The following is a 20678-nucleotide window of genomic DNA, read 5'->3' as shown; positions in this document are numbered from 1 at the left end:
TATGAGGGACTAATGGAAAGATAGATGGGGGTCTCCAATGTGGTACCTTCTACAACGCTTTCAGAGGTATTTTGACCTGGATGACCTATTTTTCCAAGTTCTAAAAAGTTTTAATTTTTAAATTAAATCTTACCACAAATTTTATTGTGGTAAAATACACATAGATCATCACTGTCTTCACCTTTTCAAGAAAGTATTTATTTATTTATTTCTGGCTGCGTTGGGTCTTCATTGCTGCGCACGGGCTTTCTCTAGTTGCGGTGAGTGGGGGCTACTCTTTGTTGCGGTGCACAGGCTTCTCGCTGTGGTGGCTTCTCTTGTTGTGAAGCATGGGCTCTAGGTACATGGGCTTCAGTAGTTGTGGTTCACGGGCTCTAGAGTGTAGGCTCAGTAGTTGTGGCGCACGGGCTTTGTTGCTCTGCGGCATGTGGGATCTTCCCGGACCAGGGCTCGAACCCATGTTCCCTGCATTGGCAGGCGGATTCTTAACCACTGCGCCACCAGGGAAGCCACAGGTCTTCACCATTTTTAAGTGTACAATTCAGTGGCATTAAGTATGTTCACACTGTTGTGGAACCATCACCACTACCCATCCATCCAAGAACTCTTTTCACCTTGTAAGACTGAAACCCTATACCCATCAAACAACAACTTTGCACTCCCCCTCCCCAGCCCCTGGCAACCACCATTCCACTTTCTGTGTGTATGAATTTGCCTACTCCAGGTACCTCATATAAGTGCAATCATACAGTATTTACCCTCTAAGTGACTGGTTGATTCACTTAGCATTATGTCCTCAAGTTCATCCACATTGTATCATGTGTCAGAATGTCTTTCCTTTTCAAGGCTGAATAGCATTCCATCCCATGTATACAACACATTTTGTTTATTCATTCACCCCTTGGTAGTCACTTGGGTTGCTGACCTGACATGACCTTTGAGTCAGGCTCTGACTTTAAGCCACTTCCCCTCTCCTGATGTATGACCTGGCCCAAAACTAAGGTGGGGAAATCTGTAAGGTAAGTGGACATGTTTTAGTAGGGTGCCTTCCCTGGTCACTGTCTACTTTCTATGCTGTATAAAGATAGGATGAAGGATGCTGACCTAAGGGCCTGGTATTTGTGGCTCATTGATTTTTTTTTTATTAGCCTTGAAGTATCTCCTTCTCTGTAGCAAATCCCCAGGGACCAGCCTTTTCCAGGCCAGAGGCAGGGAGCCCAAGAGGGAGAGAGTGGATACATCCCACTTCCCATTTCTGACCCCCTTCTCTTTCTGGTTTGGAGCAGCGAGTATTCATTTTCCTGCTGTCTTGGGGCTCCCTGTGGGTCGCTCTTTCCTTTGAAATCCTGCAGCTCTTGCAGTTGGAACCACATAATGAAGCGGCTGATTATATGCTGGACCGTGGTGTGTCCTGGCTGCTTCGTGGGCAGAAATCTTGCGGCTCCCCCCAGACTGCAAACACGACATTCCCTTATGTTGGCTCAGCACTTTACGGCTCCCCAAATGTGTTCGTCTGCATCATGTCATGTCACCCTGAAAGGGCTGGCCCACTTTAGAGATGGTGAAACAGAGGTTCTGGGGAAGTGACTAGGACTTGAGCCCCCCAGCGACTCCAGCTCCTCTACCCCAAATCCAGAGGATTTCCTCCTGCACCTTCCCACATGCCTTGACAGTGCTGGGAGGACCCTGATGCCTGGTTGAAAGTATCTGCTGGATAAATGATGTGAGGAAGAGGCTTGGCCGTGGCCACGTGGCCCTGGGTAAGCCCTGAGGTGGCCATGGTTTCTGCCTACAGGGGGCCTCTCTGCTGAAATGCGCAGAGACCCCGAATGGACCAGTGTGGAAGGGACAACGAGGCCCATGGAAACCTCCCGACAGTGCCAAGTTCTCTTTAGGTTTTGAGCAAATCCTAGGAGGTAAAAGCAAACCAAACCCCCAAAGCATAATACAAAGCCAAGCTACTCATAAAAGGCAGCACCGAATGTTTTGATATTTGCCCCTTTCATTTTGGAACGACAGGCGAACAGCAAAAACATGACCTGGGGCACAGCAGTAGTTCTGCTTCTGAAATACCCCAGAATTGTCTCGTGTTTGGTCAGTATGACAAAGAACCGCAGTTCCAAGAAAACTCTGGTTCTGTTCCGCATGGAATCCTGGCTCTTTGGACAGATGTGGCTGCTCGATGCAGAGGCAAGAGGAGAGGTGAGGAGGGCAAGTCCTGCTTGCCTGTGTAATAGTGAAAGGTCAGACAGATCCAGCTCCTGGTTCTGGCTCTAGCCATGTCCTATCACCTCTGAGCCTCAGTCTGCTCATCTGTAAAATGGAAATAACTAACACCCATCCTGGAGGGTTGTGCTACAGAACAAGTGAGCAAGTGGCTGTAAGGTTTCCATCATATACTAGCTGCTTGATAAACATTCAGTTAACCCCCTGGCTCTCTGAACTGTACCAAGTACAATAGTGTGCTGTGGGACTTCCCTGGTGGCACAGTGGTTAAGAATCCGCCTGCCAATGCAGGGGACACAGGTTCGAGCCCTGGTCTGGCAAGATCCCAAATGCCACGGAGCAACTAAGTCCGTGTGCCACAACTACTGAGCCTGCGCTCTAGAGCCCGTGAGCCACAACTGCTGAGCCCGCGCGCCTAGAGCCTGTGCTCTGCAACAAGAGAAGCCACCGCAGTGAGGAGCCCGCGCACTGCAACAAAGTAGCCCCCGCTCACCGCAACTAGAGAAAGCCCACACGCAACAACGAAGACTCAGCACAGCCAAAAATAAATAAATAAATAAATATATAAATACAAATATATATATATATATATATATTTAAAAAATAGTGTGCTGCTTCCAGGGACGACTTTAGAGTCAGTAAGGTGATTCAGTTCAATCACAACGCCTCGGCTAGAGAGAGAGAGTTTGTGTCTTCAACAGGATTTTAAGTGCATAGCACAGTACTGTTGGCCATTGTACAGCAGACCTCTAGAGCTGATTCCTTCTTGCTTGACTGAAACTTCATGCCTGTTGATTAGTAACTCCTCATTTTCCCTTCCCCCCAGCCCCTGGCAACCACCATTTCACTCTCTGATTCTATGAATTTGACGATTTTAGATAACTCATGTCAGTGGAATCATACAGTATTTGATCTTTCTGTGACTGGCCTATTTCACTTAGCATAATGTCCTTAAGGTTTATCCATGTTGTTGCGTATTGCCGAATTTCTTCTTTTTAAAGGCTGAATAGTATGCTATTGTATGTACAGGCCACATTTAGGTTGATTCTACATCTTGGCTATTGTAAATAGTGCTGCAGTGAACGTGGGACTGCTATTATCTCTTCCAAATCCTGATTGCAATTCCTTTGGACAAATATCCAGAAATAGGATTGCTTGACTATATGGTAGGTCTATTTTTAATTTTTTGAGGAACCTGCATACTGTTTTTCATAGTGGCTGCATTTTGTATTCCCACAGTGTGCAAGACTTCCAGTTTCTCTATATCCTCACCAACACTTGTTGTCTTGTTTTGGTTTTTTTTTTTACATCTTTATTGGAGTATAATTGCTTTACAACATTGTATTAGTTTCTGCTGTATAACAAAGTGAATCAGTTATATGTATACATATATCCCCATACCCCCTCCCTCCCACCTTCCCTATGCCACCCCTCTAGGTGGTCACAAAGCACCGAGCTGATCTCCCTGTGCTATGTGGCTGCTTCCCACTAGCTATCTATTTTACGTTTGGTAGTGTATATATGCCCATGCCACTCTCTCACTTCATCCCAGCTTCCCCTTCCCCTTCCCCGTGTCCTCGAGTCCATTCTCTACGTCTGAGTCTTTATTCCTATCCTGCCCCTACGTCCATCAGAACCACTTTTTTTTAGATTCCATATATATGTGTTAGCATACAGTATTTATTTTTCTCTTTCTGACTTACTTCATGTTATTGTTTTTGATACTAGCCATCCTGACAGAAGTGAGGTGATATCATATTGTGGTTTTGGTTTGCATTTCCCTATTGATTCGCGACACTGAGCAACTTTTCATATACCTGTTGGTCATTTGTGTATCTTCTCTGGAGAAAGGTCTATTCAAGCCTTTGGCCCATTTAAAAATTGGGGCATTAGCTCTTTTTGCTATTGAGATGCATAAGTTCCTTACATATTGATATTTTGGGGATTAACCCCTTATCAGATATGTGATTTGCAAATATTTGCTCCCATTCTGTAGTTTGCCTTTTCACTCTATAGATTATTTATTTTGCTGTGCAGAAGCTTTTTAGTTTGATGTATTCCCACTTCTTTATTTTTGTTTTTGTTGCCTATGATTTTCGTGTCATATCCATGAGATCATTGCCAAGAGCCCTGAAATAAATCCATGCATATGGTTAACTGATCCTCAACAAAGGTGCCAAGAATACACGGCGGGGGGAGGACAGCTTCTTCAACAAATGGTGCTGGGAAAACTGGATATCCATATGCAAAAGAATGAAATTGGGCCCTTATCTTATACCATACACAAAAATCAACTCAAAATGGATTAAAGCCTTAAACATAAGACCTGAAACGATAAAATTCCTAGAAGAAAGAACTTCCCCAACTTGCTTCCCGTGAGCGTGACCAGGCTCTGCAGAGCTTCCTCTGGTAGTAAGCAACAGAAGCGGGCTAGATTTAAAGACAGTTTTTGTTGCTGTTGCACCACTGTTTTTATTTTTACTTTTAGGGTATGTGATACCAGTTTCACATTATGGTTGTGATATAAAATTTTCTCTAAAATATATATTTTTAAAGAGGTTAAAAAAGTGAATTAATATAAAGAAAAATATTAATAATAATATAGGTAGTAGAATATGGTAAAAATCTTCAGGGGAGGTCTCAAGGGACTGGAGTCTGGTAAACACTACTGTTTACTGCCTGCAGAGTTTACTTTAAAACATTAGCGTTGGCCAAAATGTTTGTTTGGGGTTTTCGTAAGATGTTATGGAAAAACTCAAATGAACTTTTTGGTCAACCCATTACTACAGCACAGTAGAGGGGGTGGGGGAGGGAAGTATTGGGAATTTGGGATTAGCAGATGCAAGCTATTATATATAGGATGGATAAACAACAAGGTCCTACTGTATAGCACAGGGAACTATATGCAATATCCTATGATAAACCATAATGGAAAAGAATATGAAAAAATATATATATATAACTGAGTCACTTTGCTGTACAGCAGAAATTAACACAACATTGTAAATCAACTATACTTCAATAAAATAAAAAATTAAAATAAAAAAATAAAATACTACAGCACGGGCATACACACTCACACGTTCATAGGTGTGTGTGTGTGTGTGTATGTGTGTGTGTTAGATTTAACCTACACTCTAATAATGGTGAGTTAATATCTGAAGTACCCTCATCGGGAATGAACACTTCAGCAAGTAGGAGACTCTAATCACAAGTTCTCATTTGAGAAAAGGCTACTTTGGGGCTTCAGCTATCTTCACCTCTGACCAACACTATAGCCTCTATTTACTAGCATAACAGGTGTCAGAAATAATTTTCTTCACTGGTGAAATGAGGGGTGGCCCTTGCATGAACAGAACACGGCGAGCCCAGCATTATACATCCTTCTTCATGGTACCCTGGTTCTAGGATTCTGAACCCTCTGTGTTCGACCTCTTCTTGAAGATTTTACTGTCAGACCATGGTTAGGATTAGCTGATCCTGCCACTAGGATACCATTGCATCTGTCTTAAGGAAACTTTCATGCAAAGCGGTGTCAGACAAGACAGCTGGTATTTCACTGAGTTTACAGAACAACTTGAGAGTCTGTTTAGGGAGCTGCTTGATAACAAATGCTTGTATGTGTGGCAGGATTTGGCTGAGTCTCGTTTTCTTTTTTTCTTTTTTTTTTTTTTTTGCGGTACACGGGCCTCTCACTGTTGTGGCCTCTCCCGTTGCGGAGCACAGGCTCTGGACGCGCAGGCTCAGTGGCCGTGGCTCACGGGCCCAGCCGCATGTGGGATCCTCCCGGACCGGGGCACGAACCCGCGTCCCCTGCATCGGCAGGCGGACTCTCAACCACTGCGCCACCAGGGAAGCCCGAGTCTCGTTTTCATTGTGTCTTTTGATGAACAGAAGTCCTTAAATTTACTGTAGTCAAATAAATGAATCTTTTTATGCTTGGTACTTTTTGTGTCTTTAGAAGTCCCTCTATACCTAGAGATTATGAAGATATTTTCCTATTTTTATCTTCTAAAACCTTTTATAATTACCTCTTACATTTAGGTCTTCAATGTACTTGGAAATGATTCCATGTGTGTGCAAGGCAGGGGTTAGTTACCTTTCTTGTTTTTTCCAATACGGATACCCATTTACTGAGGAATCCTACCTTTCCTCAATGATCTACAAAACTGCTTTTGTTAGTATCAAAGTGTCTAAATACACATAGGTCTGTTTCTGTGTTCTCTATTTTGTTCCAATAGTTGTCTATCGTTGTGCCAACACCATACTATGTTAAATACTGTAACTTTATGATAGGTCTGGTAGAGCAGAAAGTTTCTTCCTAGCTGGTAGCTAGGTTTGGGGACATCTACAGCCTTCCTCTATCTTTACCTATTGGAAACTACCAATTTCTACCAAGATAAGGCTGACAGTGATAGATCAAATCGGCTTAAGTCAGCTCACAACAACGTCAATAACAGAGACCGAATGTTACATAAAGGTCTATGCAGTCTCTAAAAGACTTCACAGGCCTTGTAACAAAAGGGATGGTTTCATCTCCTTCCAGGAGGGCAGTACCCTTGAAGCTAAGCCCAGGGAATCTGGCCAACTAAAACCCCCAAATAACTGCTCTGCTTCTTATGATGCATTAATAGCAGGGGTGGTAACTTCCATGCGGCTCATGTAACATAAGGTAACATAAGCAGTTTCTTCCCTGTGGTTAATCCAGGTCAATTCATGATCTCTGGACCATTCCAAGCATAGCCAGATACAGGCAGCTGCTGCTGTCCCTTATCCCTCCAAGATTTTATATTTCCTTTTCCAAATCAAATGTCCAGGGGTTCGGGAAGCCCTGGGTGAGAGGAAGGTGTGACTGGAGAGAAGTTGGGTGGGCTGGGGAAGAAGCAGGAGAGCACACTTGGGCTGAGGTTTCTGGGAAGGTACCAGGTGGAACTTGCCAGCTGGCTAAGGTGACCGCAAGGGTTCAAAGTTCTTGCCAGCAGGGCCCGGACAAAGGAATTTTAGGCTCTAGAGGTTTGGAAAAGGACAAAGAGCAAAGATCTGAACTTTCCTCTGAGATCTGGGAGGCAGCAGTGGTGTCTTTGTGCCTGAGTGACGAGCCCCGCCCCTCATCGCCATCCCTTTTTTTGTGGTACGCGGGCCTCTCACTGTTGTGGCCTCTCCCGTTGCGGAGCACAGGCTCCGGACGCTCAGGCTCAGCGGCCATGGCTCACGGGCCCAGCCGCTCCATGGCATGTGGGATCTTCCCGGACCGGGGCACGAACCCGTGTCCCCTGCATCGGCAGGTGGACTCTCAACCACTGCGCCACCAGGGAAGCCCACCATCCCTTTTTTAAGGGTATCCTTAGGAGAGAGAAGAGTCTGAGTCTAACTGCTTCTAGGAAACACATGCTTAACTATTTTGGCCTCTTGAATTTGTACTTTCTTAGAGAGGCCATAAGTGGTATGTGAGTGCCAAGTCCTAAAAGGGCTGGGTTCGTCTCTCAAAGTCTCGAATACTGTTATTGTGAGTAACTTTGTTGGGCCTCCATTTCCTCATCAACACAAAGGGAAAAAGAACACGTCCTCCATGGTATCAGAGGGATGAAATGTGGTCATGTCTGGTAAAGAGAAGATGCTCAATCAGGAGTGATTTTCTGCCCTTCCATGACATTTCCTGCCAAGAGAGGGGCGTCTATCCCCACACTTTCCCCCTTCAAACTTTTTCTACAGACTTACTGAAGTATAATTTATGCACCATAAAATCCACCCATTAGAAGTACACAATTCAATGATTCAAATTCAAATTATAGAGTTGGGCAACCATCACCACATTCTAGTTTTAGAACTTTTCCATCACCTCAAAAATGTCCCCAACCTCATTTGCAGTCCATCTCCATTTCCACTGCCCCAAGGCCCAGGAAACCACTGACCTGCTTTCTCTAGATTTGCCTTTTCTGCACATTTCACGTAAATGGAATCATACAAAATATAGTCTTTTGCATCTGGCATCATGTTTCTGAGATTCATTCATCTTGCAGCCTTAATCAGTATTTCACTGTCGAACAATATTCTATCGTATGCCTGTTCCACATTTTCTTTATCTATTCTCCAGATGATAGACATAGGGATTGCTTCCAATTTGGGGCTATTACGAATTAATGCTGCCATGAACAATTGCATCCAATTCTTTGCGTGGACGGTTTTCACTTCTTGTGAGTATGTACCTGAGAGTAATCGTATGATACATTTCGCTTTTGAAGAAACTGCCATACTGTTTTCCCAAAGTGGTTTCCATCGTATGTCTCCAGCAGAATGAAGAGCTCCGCCTTCTCTCACATCCCCACCCCTTGTGTGTCTTGTTGATTACAGTCATTCTGGAGGCTGTGTAGGCATCTCAACAATATCTTTCATTGCCCTGATGATTAATGATGTTGAACAACTTTGTGTGTGCTTATTAAGCATTGTATGTCTTCATGGGTGAAGTTTCTATTCAATCTTTTGTTTATTTTTATTTTTTTAATTATTATTATTTTTTGCAGGTCTCTCACTGCGGTCTCTCACTGCTGTGGCCTCTCCCGTTGCGGAGCACAGGCTCCGGACGCACAGGCTCAGCGGCCACGGCTCACGGGCCCAGCCGCTCCGAGGCATGTGGGATCTTCCCGGACTGGGGCATGAACCCGTGTCCCCTGCATCGGCAGGCGGACGCTCAACCGCTGCGCCACCAGGGAAGCCCTCTTTTGTCTATTTTTAAACTGGGGTTGTCTTTCTATTTTTGAGTTGTAAGAGTTGTTTATATAGTCTCAACACAAGTCCTTTCTCAGATATATGACTTACAAATATTTTCTCCTAATCTGTGGCATGTCTTCATTTTCTTCATGACATCTTTTGAAGCACAGAAATGTGTAAGCTTATTGAAGTCGAACATATCAATTTTTCCCTTTTGGTATTATATCTAAGACTCTTTGCCTAAACCAAGGTCATGAAGATTCTTTTATGTTTTTTTCTAGAAGTTTTATAGTTTTAGCTTTTATATTTAGGTCTATGATCCATTTTGAGTTGAGCTGATTTTTTATGCATGGTGTGAGGTCACAGTCCAATTTTAAAAATTTATTCTTTATTTTTTTGCATATGGATATCCCATGATCCCATCATTTGTTAAAAAGACTGCCCTTTCCCATTGAATTAATTGGCACCTTTGTTGAAAATCAGTTGAGTATAAATCTGAAGAGTTTACTTCTAGACTCTCAGTTCTCTTCCAGTGGTCCATCCGCCTATCCTTACACCAGTACCACAGTCTTTTCTTTCTCCCCCCAATAAATAAATAAATAATTTACTTATTTATTTTTGTCTGTGTCGGGTCTTCATTGCTGTGCACGGGCTTTCTCTAGTTGCAGTGAGGGGGGATGCTCTTTGTTGCGGTGCACAGGCTTCTCATTGCGGTGGCTTCTCTTGCGTGGAGCATGGGCTCTAGGTGCGCAGGCTTCAGTAGTTGTGGCACATGGGCTCAGCAGTTGTGGCTCGCAGGCTCAGTAGTTGAGGCACATGCGTTTAGTTGCTCTGCGGCATGTGGGATCTTCCCGACCAGGAATCTAACCCACGTCCCCTGCATTGGCAGGTGGATTCTTTTTTTTTTTTAAAGAAGATGTTGGGGGTAGGTGTTTATTAATGAATTTATTTATTTTTGCTGTGTTGGGTCCTCGTTTCTGTGCGAGGGCTTTCTCTAGTTGTGGCAAGCGGGGGCCACTCTTCATCGCGGTGCGCGGGCCTCTCACTATCGCGGCCTCTCTTGTTGCGAAGCACAGGCTCCAGACGCGCAGGCTCAGTAGTTGTGGCTCACGGGCCTAGTTGCTCCGCGGCATGTGTGATCCTCCCAGACCAGGGCTCGAACCCATGTCCCCTGCATTAGCAGGCAGATTCTCAACCACTGCGCCACCAGGGAAGCCCCTGGCAGGTGGATTCTTAACTACTGCACCACCAGGGAAGTGCTACACCAGTACTACAGTCTTGATTACTGTAGCTTCATAAGAAGTTTGGAAAATGGGTAGTACAATTTTGTTCTCTAATTTTGTTCTTTTTCAAAATTGTTTTGGCTATTCTGAGCCCATACACTTTAGGATCAGCTTGTTCATTTCTACAAAAAAGCCTACTAAGATTTTGGCAGAGATTGCATTGACTCTGTGTCAACTGGGGGAGAATTGCCAATTTAACACTATTGAGTCTCCTAATCCATGAGTATGGAATGTCTCTCCATTCATTTAGAGTTTCTTTAACGTCCCTCAACCATGTTTTGTAGTTTCAGTGTATAAACTTTGTACTTCTTTTATTAAATTTATTCCTAATTATTTTATTCTTTTTGATGCTACTGTGAGTGGAATTATTTTCTTAATTTCATTTTTGGGTTGTTCCCTACTAGTAGGTAGAAATACAATTGATTTTTTAATATTTGTCTTGAATCCTGTAATCTCACTAAGCTCATTTATAAGTTCTAGCAGGTTCTAGCAGGTCTAGAAAACCACTCCTCATGGTTTTCTACAGTAGAGTCATGTCATCTGTGAATCAAGACAGTCCCTTCTAATCCATATGCCTTTTATTCCTTTTTCTTGCCTGCTTACACCAGCTAGAATCTCCAGTAAAATGTAGATCAGAGGTGGAGAGAGCAAATATACTTTGCTTTTGCTCCTGATCTTAGGGGGAGAAAGCATTCACTGCTCCATTTTTAAGGCATTTTTTCTATTCCTACCCTTCTCCAATCAAACTGCTAGTGATTTTAAGTTAGAGGAATAAATACTAAAGAGTAGGGAAGCTAAACAAAAGAAAAATATGCTTCTTTCTTGACCTCAGCCTCAAATCAAACAAAACATAACCAAAAGGCAGGGAGGCCCCTTGTGGTTGAGAACATTTAAGGGATTGGAAGCCAGCTGCACTGTCCAACAGGGGTTGGCTGAATAACTTCTAGAACATTCATGCACAATGGAATACTATGCAACCATTAAAAGCAGGTTCAAGAAGATTTTTTTTAATAGCATGGGGATATTCTTTTAATATGAGAGAAAAGAGAAAGAGCAACAAAACTAACACATATGGGATGATCTCAATACCATAAAGAAATGCATGCAGAGAGAAAGGAGAGAAAGGAAATATGTAAAAACCTTCGTAATTGTTGCCTCTGAGTTGAAGGATCATGGGTGATTGGTTTTTCTAATTTCTTTATATTTTTTTCACCCGTACAGACCTTTCACAATGGGCATCCTGTAGTCAGAAAAGGAAAAGAAAAAACAAACAAACAAAAAAACCCCAAAACTACCCACGGGGAAGACACGAGACACAGGGAAGTGTTGGCATTTCTCAGACTTACCTTACAGTATTCATCGATTGGTATCAAGCGTTTGACGGCCACGTCCCGAATGTGGCTCCGTCGGAAGAGAATTTTGCCTGCAGGAGAGGAAAGCGCATACAGCGTTGTAAGGGAGCATTGACAAGCTCTCAGCAACCTGGGAGAATGAGGATGTGGCTGCCTCTGGTAGGCCTGAGTGGTACCTAAATTCCTGGCTGCCGGACATCCACAGGGCCTGGATGACCCCATGCTTGGTCCTCCAAAGCCCTCCCTGTTCACAGCTCTAGTGCAAGGGCTTGAGGGAGTGGGGCTCAGTGGATAAGTTTTGGTGAGATAAGGGAGGCTGAAATCAAACCAAGGAAGGAAGACCTGATGATCGGAGGTCCCCTGTCCAACTATAAGATTATCAGATGCGGTGAGCAGTTCAGCGAACACTCAGATATGCCCTCACCCAACAGCTCAGTCCCCCTCCCTCCTATTTCTTTGTATACCTTCTGCTCTAGTCTGATGTTTTCCCAATACTCCACGCTCTCTCCTACTTCTGTGCCTTTCCCTCTGCCTGGAATACCTTCCCCATCCACTACCACTGCTGGGAAACTCTTACACACTTCAAATGGGTTAAGAGTTCCTATCTCTTTCAGAACAGACTTGCGGTTGCCAAGGGTTGGGGGGGCGGTAAATATTGGGAGTTTAGGATTAGCAGAGGCAAACTAGTATATATAGGATGGATAAACAATAGGGTCCTATTATATAGCACAGGGAACTACATTCGATATCCTGTGATAAACCATAACGGAAAAGAATATGAAAAAGAATATATATATATGTATAACTGAATCACTTTGCTGTACAGCAGAAATTAACACAACATTGTAAATCAACTATACTTCAATAAAATTTAAAAAAAAACAAAAAGAGTTCCTGTCTCTGATTGTACACATCACATTGTCGATTTACATGTCTTCTTCCTTCCTACTAGTCGTGGGGCTCCGCCCAAATAGGGACTGACTCGGCTTTAGTCAACTTTTTGCCCCTGCCACATGGCACTCACGTCGGATCAATGCATGAAGGTGGATTCCACCTGCCAGGACGACAAATCCCTTCAATTCCTTCGCCAATAAGTGTTTGTAACAGAGGGCTCCAAGCCCTCCTACCACACCGAATACTAACAGCCCATTCACTGCTTGCTGGGTGACATCTGAGCCCTGGGGTGTGGTACCAGAACCTCCAGTGTGACGTATGGGCAGAGGACATGGGTCATAGGCAAAGACAAGTATATAAATGATGCCACTGAGGGTCTCAGGAAATATCCAAGATGCTGAAACATTATGGGTGAGGTTTGTTTCAAGCAAATCAGCGGGTTCCCGAGAGTCTTAAAGGAGGTCCTCTCATGGGGAGATGGTGGCCAAGCTCGTGCACTGAGGATCCAGACAGCATGGCCACACCATTCTGGATCTGTCACAGAGGCAGGGGCTGGAAAATCAGAAATAAGACATCAAGGAGCGACAAAGAGGTGGGGGATGGAGACAAGCCCCCCTGCCATGCTCATGCGGGGCGACCAGGAGGTCTCTAGGGGTCAAAAAGGAACGCACAGGGAGACCACAGCTCTCCAGACTGCAGAGCATGGAGACCTACTAAGAACTTCACCTAATTCTGGTCCAAGGAGGTAGGTCCTGGAGAAGAATTTGGGTTACGAGGCTGGCAGGGTGAGGAGAGGTTAACCACTCATCTGAGATGGTGCTGGTGAGACTGCTGTCTCCATGGGTCAGCCTTGGGTGAACAGGGACAAGACGGTAGGAAAGGCCCATAAAGAGTTTTCATCATAGGACAGAATCGAAAGGGATGATGGGAAACAGCCTATTGACTTTTAAAGATTTGCAATGCAAGGTGGTCAGGGAGATTTGTACCCAAAAAGACCATATGGTTAAGATCACATTTAAAATAATCTGACAACGTGCTCTTGGGCAAAAAGGCACAATCAGGAAATGAAGTAGATATGGTCAACCTAATAGAAATCCTTTTTTTGTTCATTTCCATTTAATTAAAAAAGAACCCACAACGAGATGAAATACATATTCCTTATATTCCTTAATAACAAGGATCTCCTTTCTTTATAATGGTGACGGGTTTAATTCTGATGAGTGAGTCAAATTTCTGATACACCACACTTGTTAGAAGAGAAAAAATCTAGAAGAAAATGCTTCACAGGGTTCATAGTGCTTGTCTCTGAGGGTAGAAGACAAAGCCTTTCTGTGTTCTTCTTTATACTTTCTGCAAAGTGCCTACTATAAATATTGATTGCTTTGGGAATCAGAAAATGTTCATGTCATTTAAAACGAAAAAAGCAAATTATGCAGCAAAGCGGGAAGGAGTTTACAACCTGGTCTCCCTAGAGCCGATGATATTCCCTCATTCACTCCCTAGGTGCAGGCTCTGTGTGAGCCCTTTGTGCACAGGCACTGGGGGCCTGCCTTCCTGGCACTAGTGCTTTCCAACAGGGAGGGCCCCTGCTGACATTCTGGGTGGGGCAGTCCTTCCCTGGGTGGGAGTAATAATCACCACCCTCATGGGTGGGACCACTTGAAGATGAGAATTCCTAGGAGAATCCTGAACCTTCAGGAAAAATAAGAAGTGTGTGCCTGTGAAGAGAAATCCTACATAGCAAACGCTTCCTGCCCTCTAATCTATTTCTCAGAATGGGAGAAGGGGTGCCTACCAACAACATTTTGGTGCCTACCAAAAACATTTTGGTCCCACTTTGGTATAATTTCCCCTTCTATAAAATCAGAGGAAGGGTGGAGAGAGGGGTCTACAGGTCTCTTACTGAGAAGGCTGTGACCTGACGCGAAAAATTTACAAAGGGCATGGTGCTAGCACCGCCCTGGCACAGGGCAACCTCAGAGCCACCACGGCGCAAGAGAATTTGCCCGAGGCCCGGCCTGCAGGGGCTGGGAGAGGACCAAGAACTCAGGCATGGGAATAAAGACACAGACCTACTAGAGAATGGACTTGAGGAGATGGGGAGGGGGAAGGGTAAGCTGGGACAAAGTGAGAGAGTGGCATGGACATATGTACACTACCAAACGTAAAATAGATAGCTAGTGGGAAGCAGCCGCATAGCACAGGGAGATCAGCTCGGTGGTTTGTGACCACCTAGAGGGGTGGGATAGGGAGGGTGGGAGGGAGGGAGACGCAAGAGGGAAGAGATATGGTAGCATATGTATATGTATAACTGATTCACTTTGTTATAAAGCAGAAACTAACACACCATTGTAAAGCAATTATACTCCAATAAAGATGTTAAAAAAACAAACAAAAAAAAGAACTCAGGCGCCTTCAACATCTCCTGGGGGTGTGGCACAATAATGTCACTCCTCTTCCTGTGTGGCCTCAGTGAGTCTCTGGGCACATGTCAGGTGCCCTGCCAGCAGTGGGGACAGGAAGTCCCCTCGGCAGGAGTAGCACGTGCCGGGGAGGCCACAGGCTCCACAGGGTCAGTGAGGCCCCAAGCCAATCCCAGGGGGTCTATTCCTTCCTGTGCTGCCTTGGGAAATGCATTTACCTGGCAGAGCCTCAGTCTCCTCATCTGTAAAATGGGAGAGCAGCCCCTATCTCTTAGTAGTCATCTCCGTGATACGCCAGTACAGGGCTTGGCCCTCCCTAGGTGCTTAAAAAAGGGTAATTACTTTGTTTAAAAAATAGGTTACATGATACTGCCTTATATTCTACAAGGAAGAGCACCTCTCCTGTCCTCAACCCCTAACTTGGTTTCTTAAGACCTGCCTCTGACAGGCTAATTCATCATTTATCCACAGCACAGCGGAGTGGAGTTACCGCTCAGGCCCTGGGCTGTGGGGCAGAACAGAGCGGCCAGCGTCCCCCTGGCTGGTGCCTCCAGGTGAAATGCGGATCTGCTGCTTGCTGTGAAGCTTCCGTGTGAGTCACGGAGAGAAGGAGGGCTAGTGAGCCCGCACCCAGCCCTCCCCTCAGGCCAGCCTTCCTGGAATGGGAAGGGTGATCAGAGGAGAGAACAGCCTTTGGTGGGAACGAGCAGGCTTTTGTTTTCCACAGTGGAGGAAGGCCAAACTGTAATTCTTATTTTTCAAGCCGCATCCTCTGCCAAGTTGGCTTCCCCAGCTCTTGCTGGGATGGAAAATTGCACAGGGCTGCTCTCCCCGCACCCGCCCCCCTCCCGGCCTTTGTGCTAACATGAAACTCGCTTTTGTTCTGCTGACGTGGCAGTCTTGGCAGAAAACTGACCCCTAGGAGAGGGGACGTTTCTCCCACCCGTCCCTGCCCTTGGTCTCGGCCTCAAGGAAAAGCTAAGAGGTGGGCTGGGAAGGGATGCTCCAGGGGTCCTAGGGCCCAACGGGGCCTCTCCAAGCTACAAGTGGGTGTCCTGAGCAGGGACAACGGAGCCAAGTCCCTGAGAACAGCATTTTCATGAATTCGTGGGTGGAAAAGGATTACGTAACCACGAAAGCTTTCAGGGGCTGGGGGGAGGGTCGGCTCAAGTTCTTCCCTGTCCTGGGAAGTTTTTCCACAGCTGGTTTTGCCTTTCACCAGCAAAGAGTTATAACTCACTGCTTTCCTTTTTTTCCTTGAAGAAAAATATACATTTAGAGCCCATTTCAACTTAAATCTCCAGATTGGTCATTTAAGTAGGACTCCAAGACATGAAAGGCCCCCAAATTCCAAAGGAATGTCCCAGGACCCTGTTTCTGCCTTTACTGAGAACCTTCCATGTGCCAGGGAGAGAAGCTTGTGAAGCAGGGGGTCACTGTCCCATGTTACACATGAGAAACTGAGGCTCAAAGGTGGCGGGGAGATGTCGTATGCTGGAGGTCACAGGACTGGGCCTGTTGAACTCCAAAGCACATGCTTCGGGTGCTGAGATGTGGCTACTGCAGCTGGCATACCGGCTTTCCTCCAATAAGGAAACAAATTCCAGTGTTCTCTCCCCGTGGAAGAACTAAAAACATGAGGTTTTTTTAGGCCAATGATCTCCCAGTAAATGGGGGCCTGGCAAATACATCTACCCTGTCTCTAAACTCACTCGATGACACGATGTGCTGATTGCAGAATCCTGCAGTGGGGGAGGGGAGAATGGGCCCCTGGGTGATCCATCTCAGTGCCTGCCCCCTTGTCTGCATTACGAAAAAGATTTAAAGGGCTGGCCAGCTCTAAATATTTGTAATTTAGGGTGATTGCCAATTTGCTGATTACCTGTACATAAAGATACTAGTAAGTGCTTAGTTGCTGCTAGTTACATAGCAGGCACTTACCTAATCCTCCTAACAACTCTATCATTTAAGAACAACTATGATCTCCAATGTGCAAATGTAGCAATGAAACTCCATGTGCTTAAGTAATTTACCCAAGGGAACAGAGTAGATGATTAGGGGCACTGGGATTTGAACCTGGGCTGTCTGACTCTGGGCATGAATTCTGAGCCTGCCATACCTGTGACTGAATCCCAGCTCTGCCATTTATGCAAGTGATTATAGTTTCTTGGAGCCTCAATTTCCTCATCTGTGAAATGGGCATAGTAATGGCTGCCCTTCAGGATTGTTCTAAGGATTAAACAAGCTAATGAATGTAAAGCACTCAGCCCAGTGACTGGCCCACAATAGAGAGCTAATAAATGGTAGCTATTATTAGTTGAAGCTATAACATTGGTTTGGGTAACCCAGTTTTTTGAGTTGAAGCCTTGACGTTATTCCTTTGGTAAGAATTTTTTTTGGGGGGAAGGGGACACTGAATGTCTTGAGAGCAGGGACCAGCCATGGTTGCATTAACTCCTCCACAGTGCCTGACACTCAGAAGGTGCTTGGCCCACTCAGGCAGGTATGCAGGCAGGCAGAATTTCTTAAATGGCCCCCCAAGGATGTCCCACCTTAATCTCAGAGCCTGTGAATACAATGGAATCTCACTCCATGTTATATGATATGCCTCAGTTCATTTCAAGAGAGGGAGATTATCCTGGATTAGCCAAGTGGGTACGAGGTAATCACATGAGCCTTTAAAAGCAGACAGCTTTCTCCAGCTGGTGGCAGGAGGGGACGTCAGAGATTCCAAGCACGGGAGAGAGATTCAGTGCCCTGTTGCCAGATTGAAGATGGATGAGGAATACAGGTAGCCTCTGGAAGCTGAGGGGGCTCCCAACAGACAGCCAGGAAGGAAACAGGTATCTGGGTTCTAGAGCTGCAATGAGCTGAATTCTGTCCACAGCCTGAATGAGGTTGGAAGTAGACTCTTCCCCAGAACCTCCAGGTAAGTGCCCAGTCCAGCCAAGATCTTGACTTTGGTCTTTTAAGACCCTAAACAGAGAACCCAGCTGAGCCTGCCTGGACTTCCGACCAACAGAGCTGTGAGATAGTAAATGGGTATCCTTTTAAGCTGCTAACTGGGTGGTAATTTGTTATGCACGACAGAAAACAAATACAGGGGGTGGGGGGTGGCTGGGATGAATTGGGAGATTGGGATTGACAAATATACACTAATATGTATAAACTAGATAACTAATAACCTGCTGTATAGCACAGGGAACTCCACTTTGTTGTATGGTAGAAACTAACACAACATTGTAAAACAACTATACCCCAATTAAAACAAAAGAAAGAAAGAAAACAAACACAGTAGCCATTATAATAGATGCCACTCACTACACAAAGTGTATGACCTTGAATTATTCTCATTTTAGAGATGGGAGAAACCGAGGATCCCAGAAGTGAAGTGTCTTGCCTAAGGTCAAGCAGCTGGTAAATAGCATCGCATCTAACTCCAAAGCCCATATCCTTAGGCACTGATCTCAACAAATGACTAAGGTCTGGTCACTGGGACAATGCCTCAAGGAGGAGGAGGGGAGAGATCTGAGAGCTGTGTTGGGAGCCCAGAGGCCCCATCTGAGAGCATGTGTCTCACTTACCTGGAAGAAAGGGAATGATCCGCTGTTTGGGGTCCTTCTGTCCTCCTTCCATGGGAAATTTGTCCAACATCTGCATCTAAATGGGGAGAATAACAAAAAAACCTGATAAATGCATCTCTGACGTTTTAAAGGAATTATGTGAACTGTGTGATGCGATATATAAAAGTTCACTTCGTTCAGCTTTCCAAACTAATGGGGAAGGCAGTGTCAACTGGACCTAGGATATCCATGCAAACAATCCTCTAGGTCCACAGCTGCCAGACTAGTGAAGGCTCAGAGTTGGGAGAGACCATTCTCAGTTCCCCCGGGCGCTCCAGCCACAGGACCTGAAGCGTGAACAACACCCCCAGAGCCCCCAGAATTCCACAGACGGCAGGTCATCCTGTTTCCTAAGAACTGCCAGGCTGTGTTCAGGAACAAACTATGGAGACTCAATTAATCATTACCTGCGAGATCATGACACGCCCCTGCCCCACTAAGACTTCCCCAGGCTGGCTCAGCTCCATGCCTGGCTCTGTGTCAGGCACATGGGGTGCAGCGATGAAAAGATTCAGTGTCTAGAGAGAGACTGAAAAGTAGAATGGTCATTGCAGGGTGGTGTAGGAAGCATCTAGAGAGGTAGGTGCAGGCTTGCTGTGAGGCTAGAGGAAGCACAGGGATGGGGCACCCAAAACGAAAACCTTTCATGTTTTCTGATAACGTTAAATGCCTCTCTGACATTTTAAGGAATAAATGTGAAGTATCTGACTGGATATACAAAGTCACCAGGATCTGCTACTTGCGGTCGGGGTAAGTGACATACCTCGGGCCTCATCCTTAGTTGGCCATAATGATACCAACTGCCAACATGGCTTTACAGATTAAAGCTGGGCTGTGTGGTCATAAATGCTGTCACCAGATTTCTGGTTCTTCTCCTGAGCGCTTGGTAGATTTGTACGTCCCCACCCCCTTGAAGTGGGACGTGGCCAATTAACTGTGAGCAGGAGAGACGTGGCTCACTTTGGGGTGGAAGACTTAGGACTGGTGCCTGATTCACCACTCTTCATTTCCATCTGCCACGTGATGGCCATGCTCCAGAGTGTGGCTTCTCTGCCAGCAAGGGTCCAGAGCCCCCAACAACCTCTGATGGACATGTAGCCCTAGTGAGAAATAAACCCTGTGTACAGTGAGGCTAGTTGTCATAGCAGCATATCGTAACCCACCCTGATTAGTATATGGGCCCAGGATTCAAGCAGAAGAAAAGGGAGTCCTGAGCCTCCTGAAGTGATGGCTGGATGTGAGAGGCCCGCCCATCATTTTACCTCAAGGAGAAAGTCACTCTGGCACTCAAGATGTGTCCCTCTGGATGTAGAGAAAAGGGAACCCTTGTGCACTGTTGGTGGGAATGTAAATTGATGCAGCCACTGTGGAGAACAGTATGGAGGTTCCTCAAGAATCTAAAAATAGAACTACCATATGATCCAGCAATCCCACTCCTGGGTATATACTGAAGAAGATACATGCACCCCAACATTCATAGCAGCACTATTTACAATAGCGAAGACATGGAAGCAATCCAAATGCCCATCAATAGACAACTGGATTGAGAAGCAATAAAAACAAAAACAAATTCACGAGAGGAAAAAAAAACAAAGATGTGGGGTGTGTGTGTGTGTGTGTGTGTGTGTGTGTGTATACACACACACACACATACATACATACAATGGAATATTAGCCATAAAGAATGAAATTCTGCCATCTGCAGCAACACGGATGCACCTAGAGAATATTATGCTTAGTGAAATAAGTCATAGAAAGACAAATACTATACGGTATCACTTATATGTGGAATCTAAAAAATAATACAAATGAATGTCTATGCAAAACAGAAACAGACTCACAGACATAGAAAACAAACTTGTAGCTACCAAAGGCGAAAGGGAAGGCAGGAGGGACAAGTTAGGGGTATAGGATTAACAGATAGTAACTACTATGTATAAAATAGATAAGTAATGAGGATATATTGTACAGCACAGGGAATTATAGCCATTACCTTGTAATAACCTATAGTGGAGTACAATCTACAAAAATACTGAATCACTATGTTATACACCTAAAACTAACATAACATTGTAAATCAGCTATACTTCAATTAAAAAAAAAAAGATGTATCCCTCTGATAGCATAAAAGCAGCTTCGAATAGCCTGGAGAAGTAAGCACAGCTATAG

General features: G+C 45.0%; 1 protein-coding gene across 1 annotated transcript in view; it reads right to left on the bottom strand.

Annotated features, from left to right (window-relative positions):
- Positions 1-20678, bottom strand: part of SH3PXD2B (SH3 and PX domains 2B) — a 112699-nt gene that overhangs the window by 48911 nt on the left and 43110 nt on the right. The window contains exons 3-4 of the mRNA XM_082835889.1: positions 18471-18546; positions 11564-11640 (exon numbers count right to left, since the gene is read on the bottom strand). Of these exons, the coding sequence (XP_082692015.1) occupies positions 11564-11640; positions 18471-18546 (153 nt within the window). The remainder of the gene's footprint in view (positions 1-11563; positions 11641-18470; positions 18547-20678) is intronic.

The sequence above is a fragment of the Leucopleurus acutus genome, assembly GCF_964270905.1.
Source record: "Leucopleurus acutus genome assembly, chromosome: 3".
NCBI lineage: Eukaryota > Metazoa > Chordata > Mammalia > Artiodactyla > Delphinidae > Leucopleurus > Leucopleurus acutus.
This window is presented reverse-complemented; position numbering and strand designations above follow the sequence as displayed.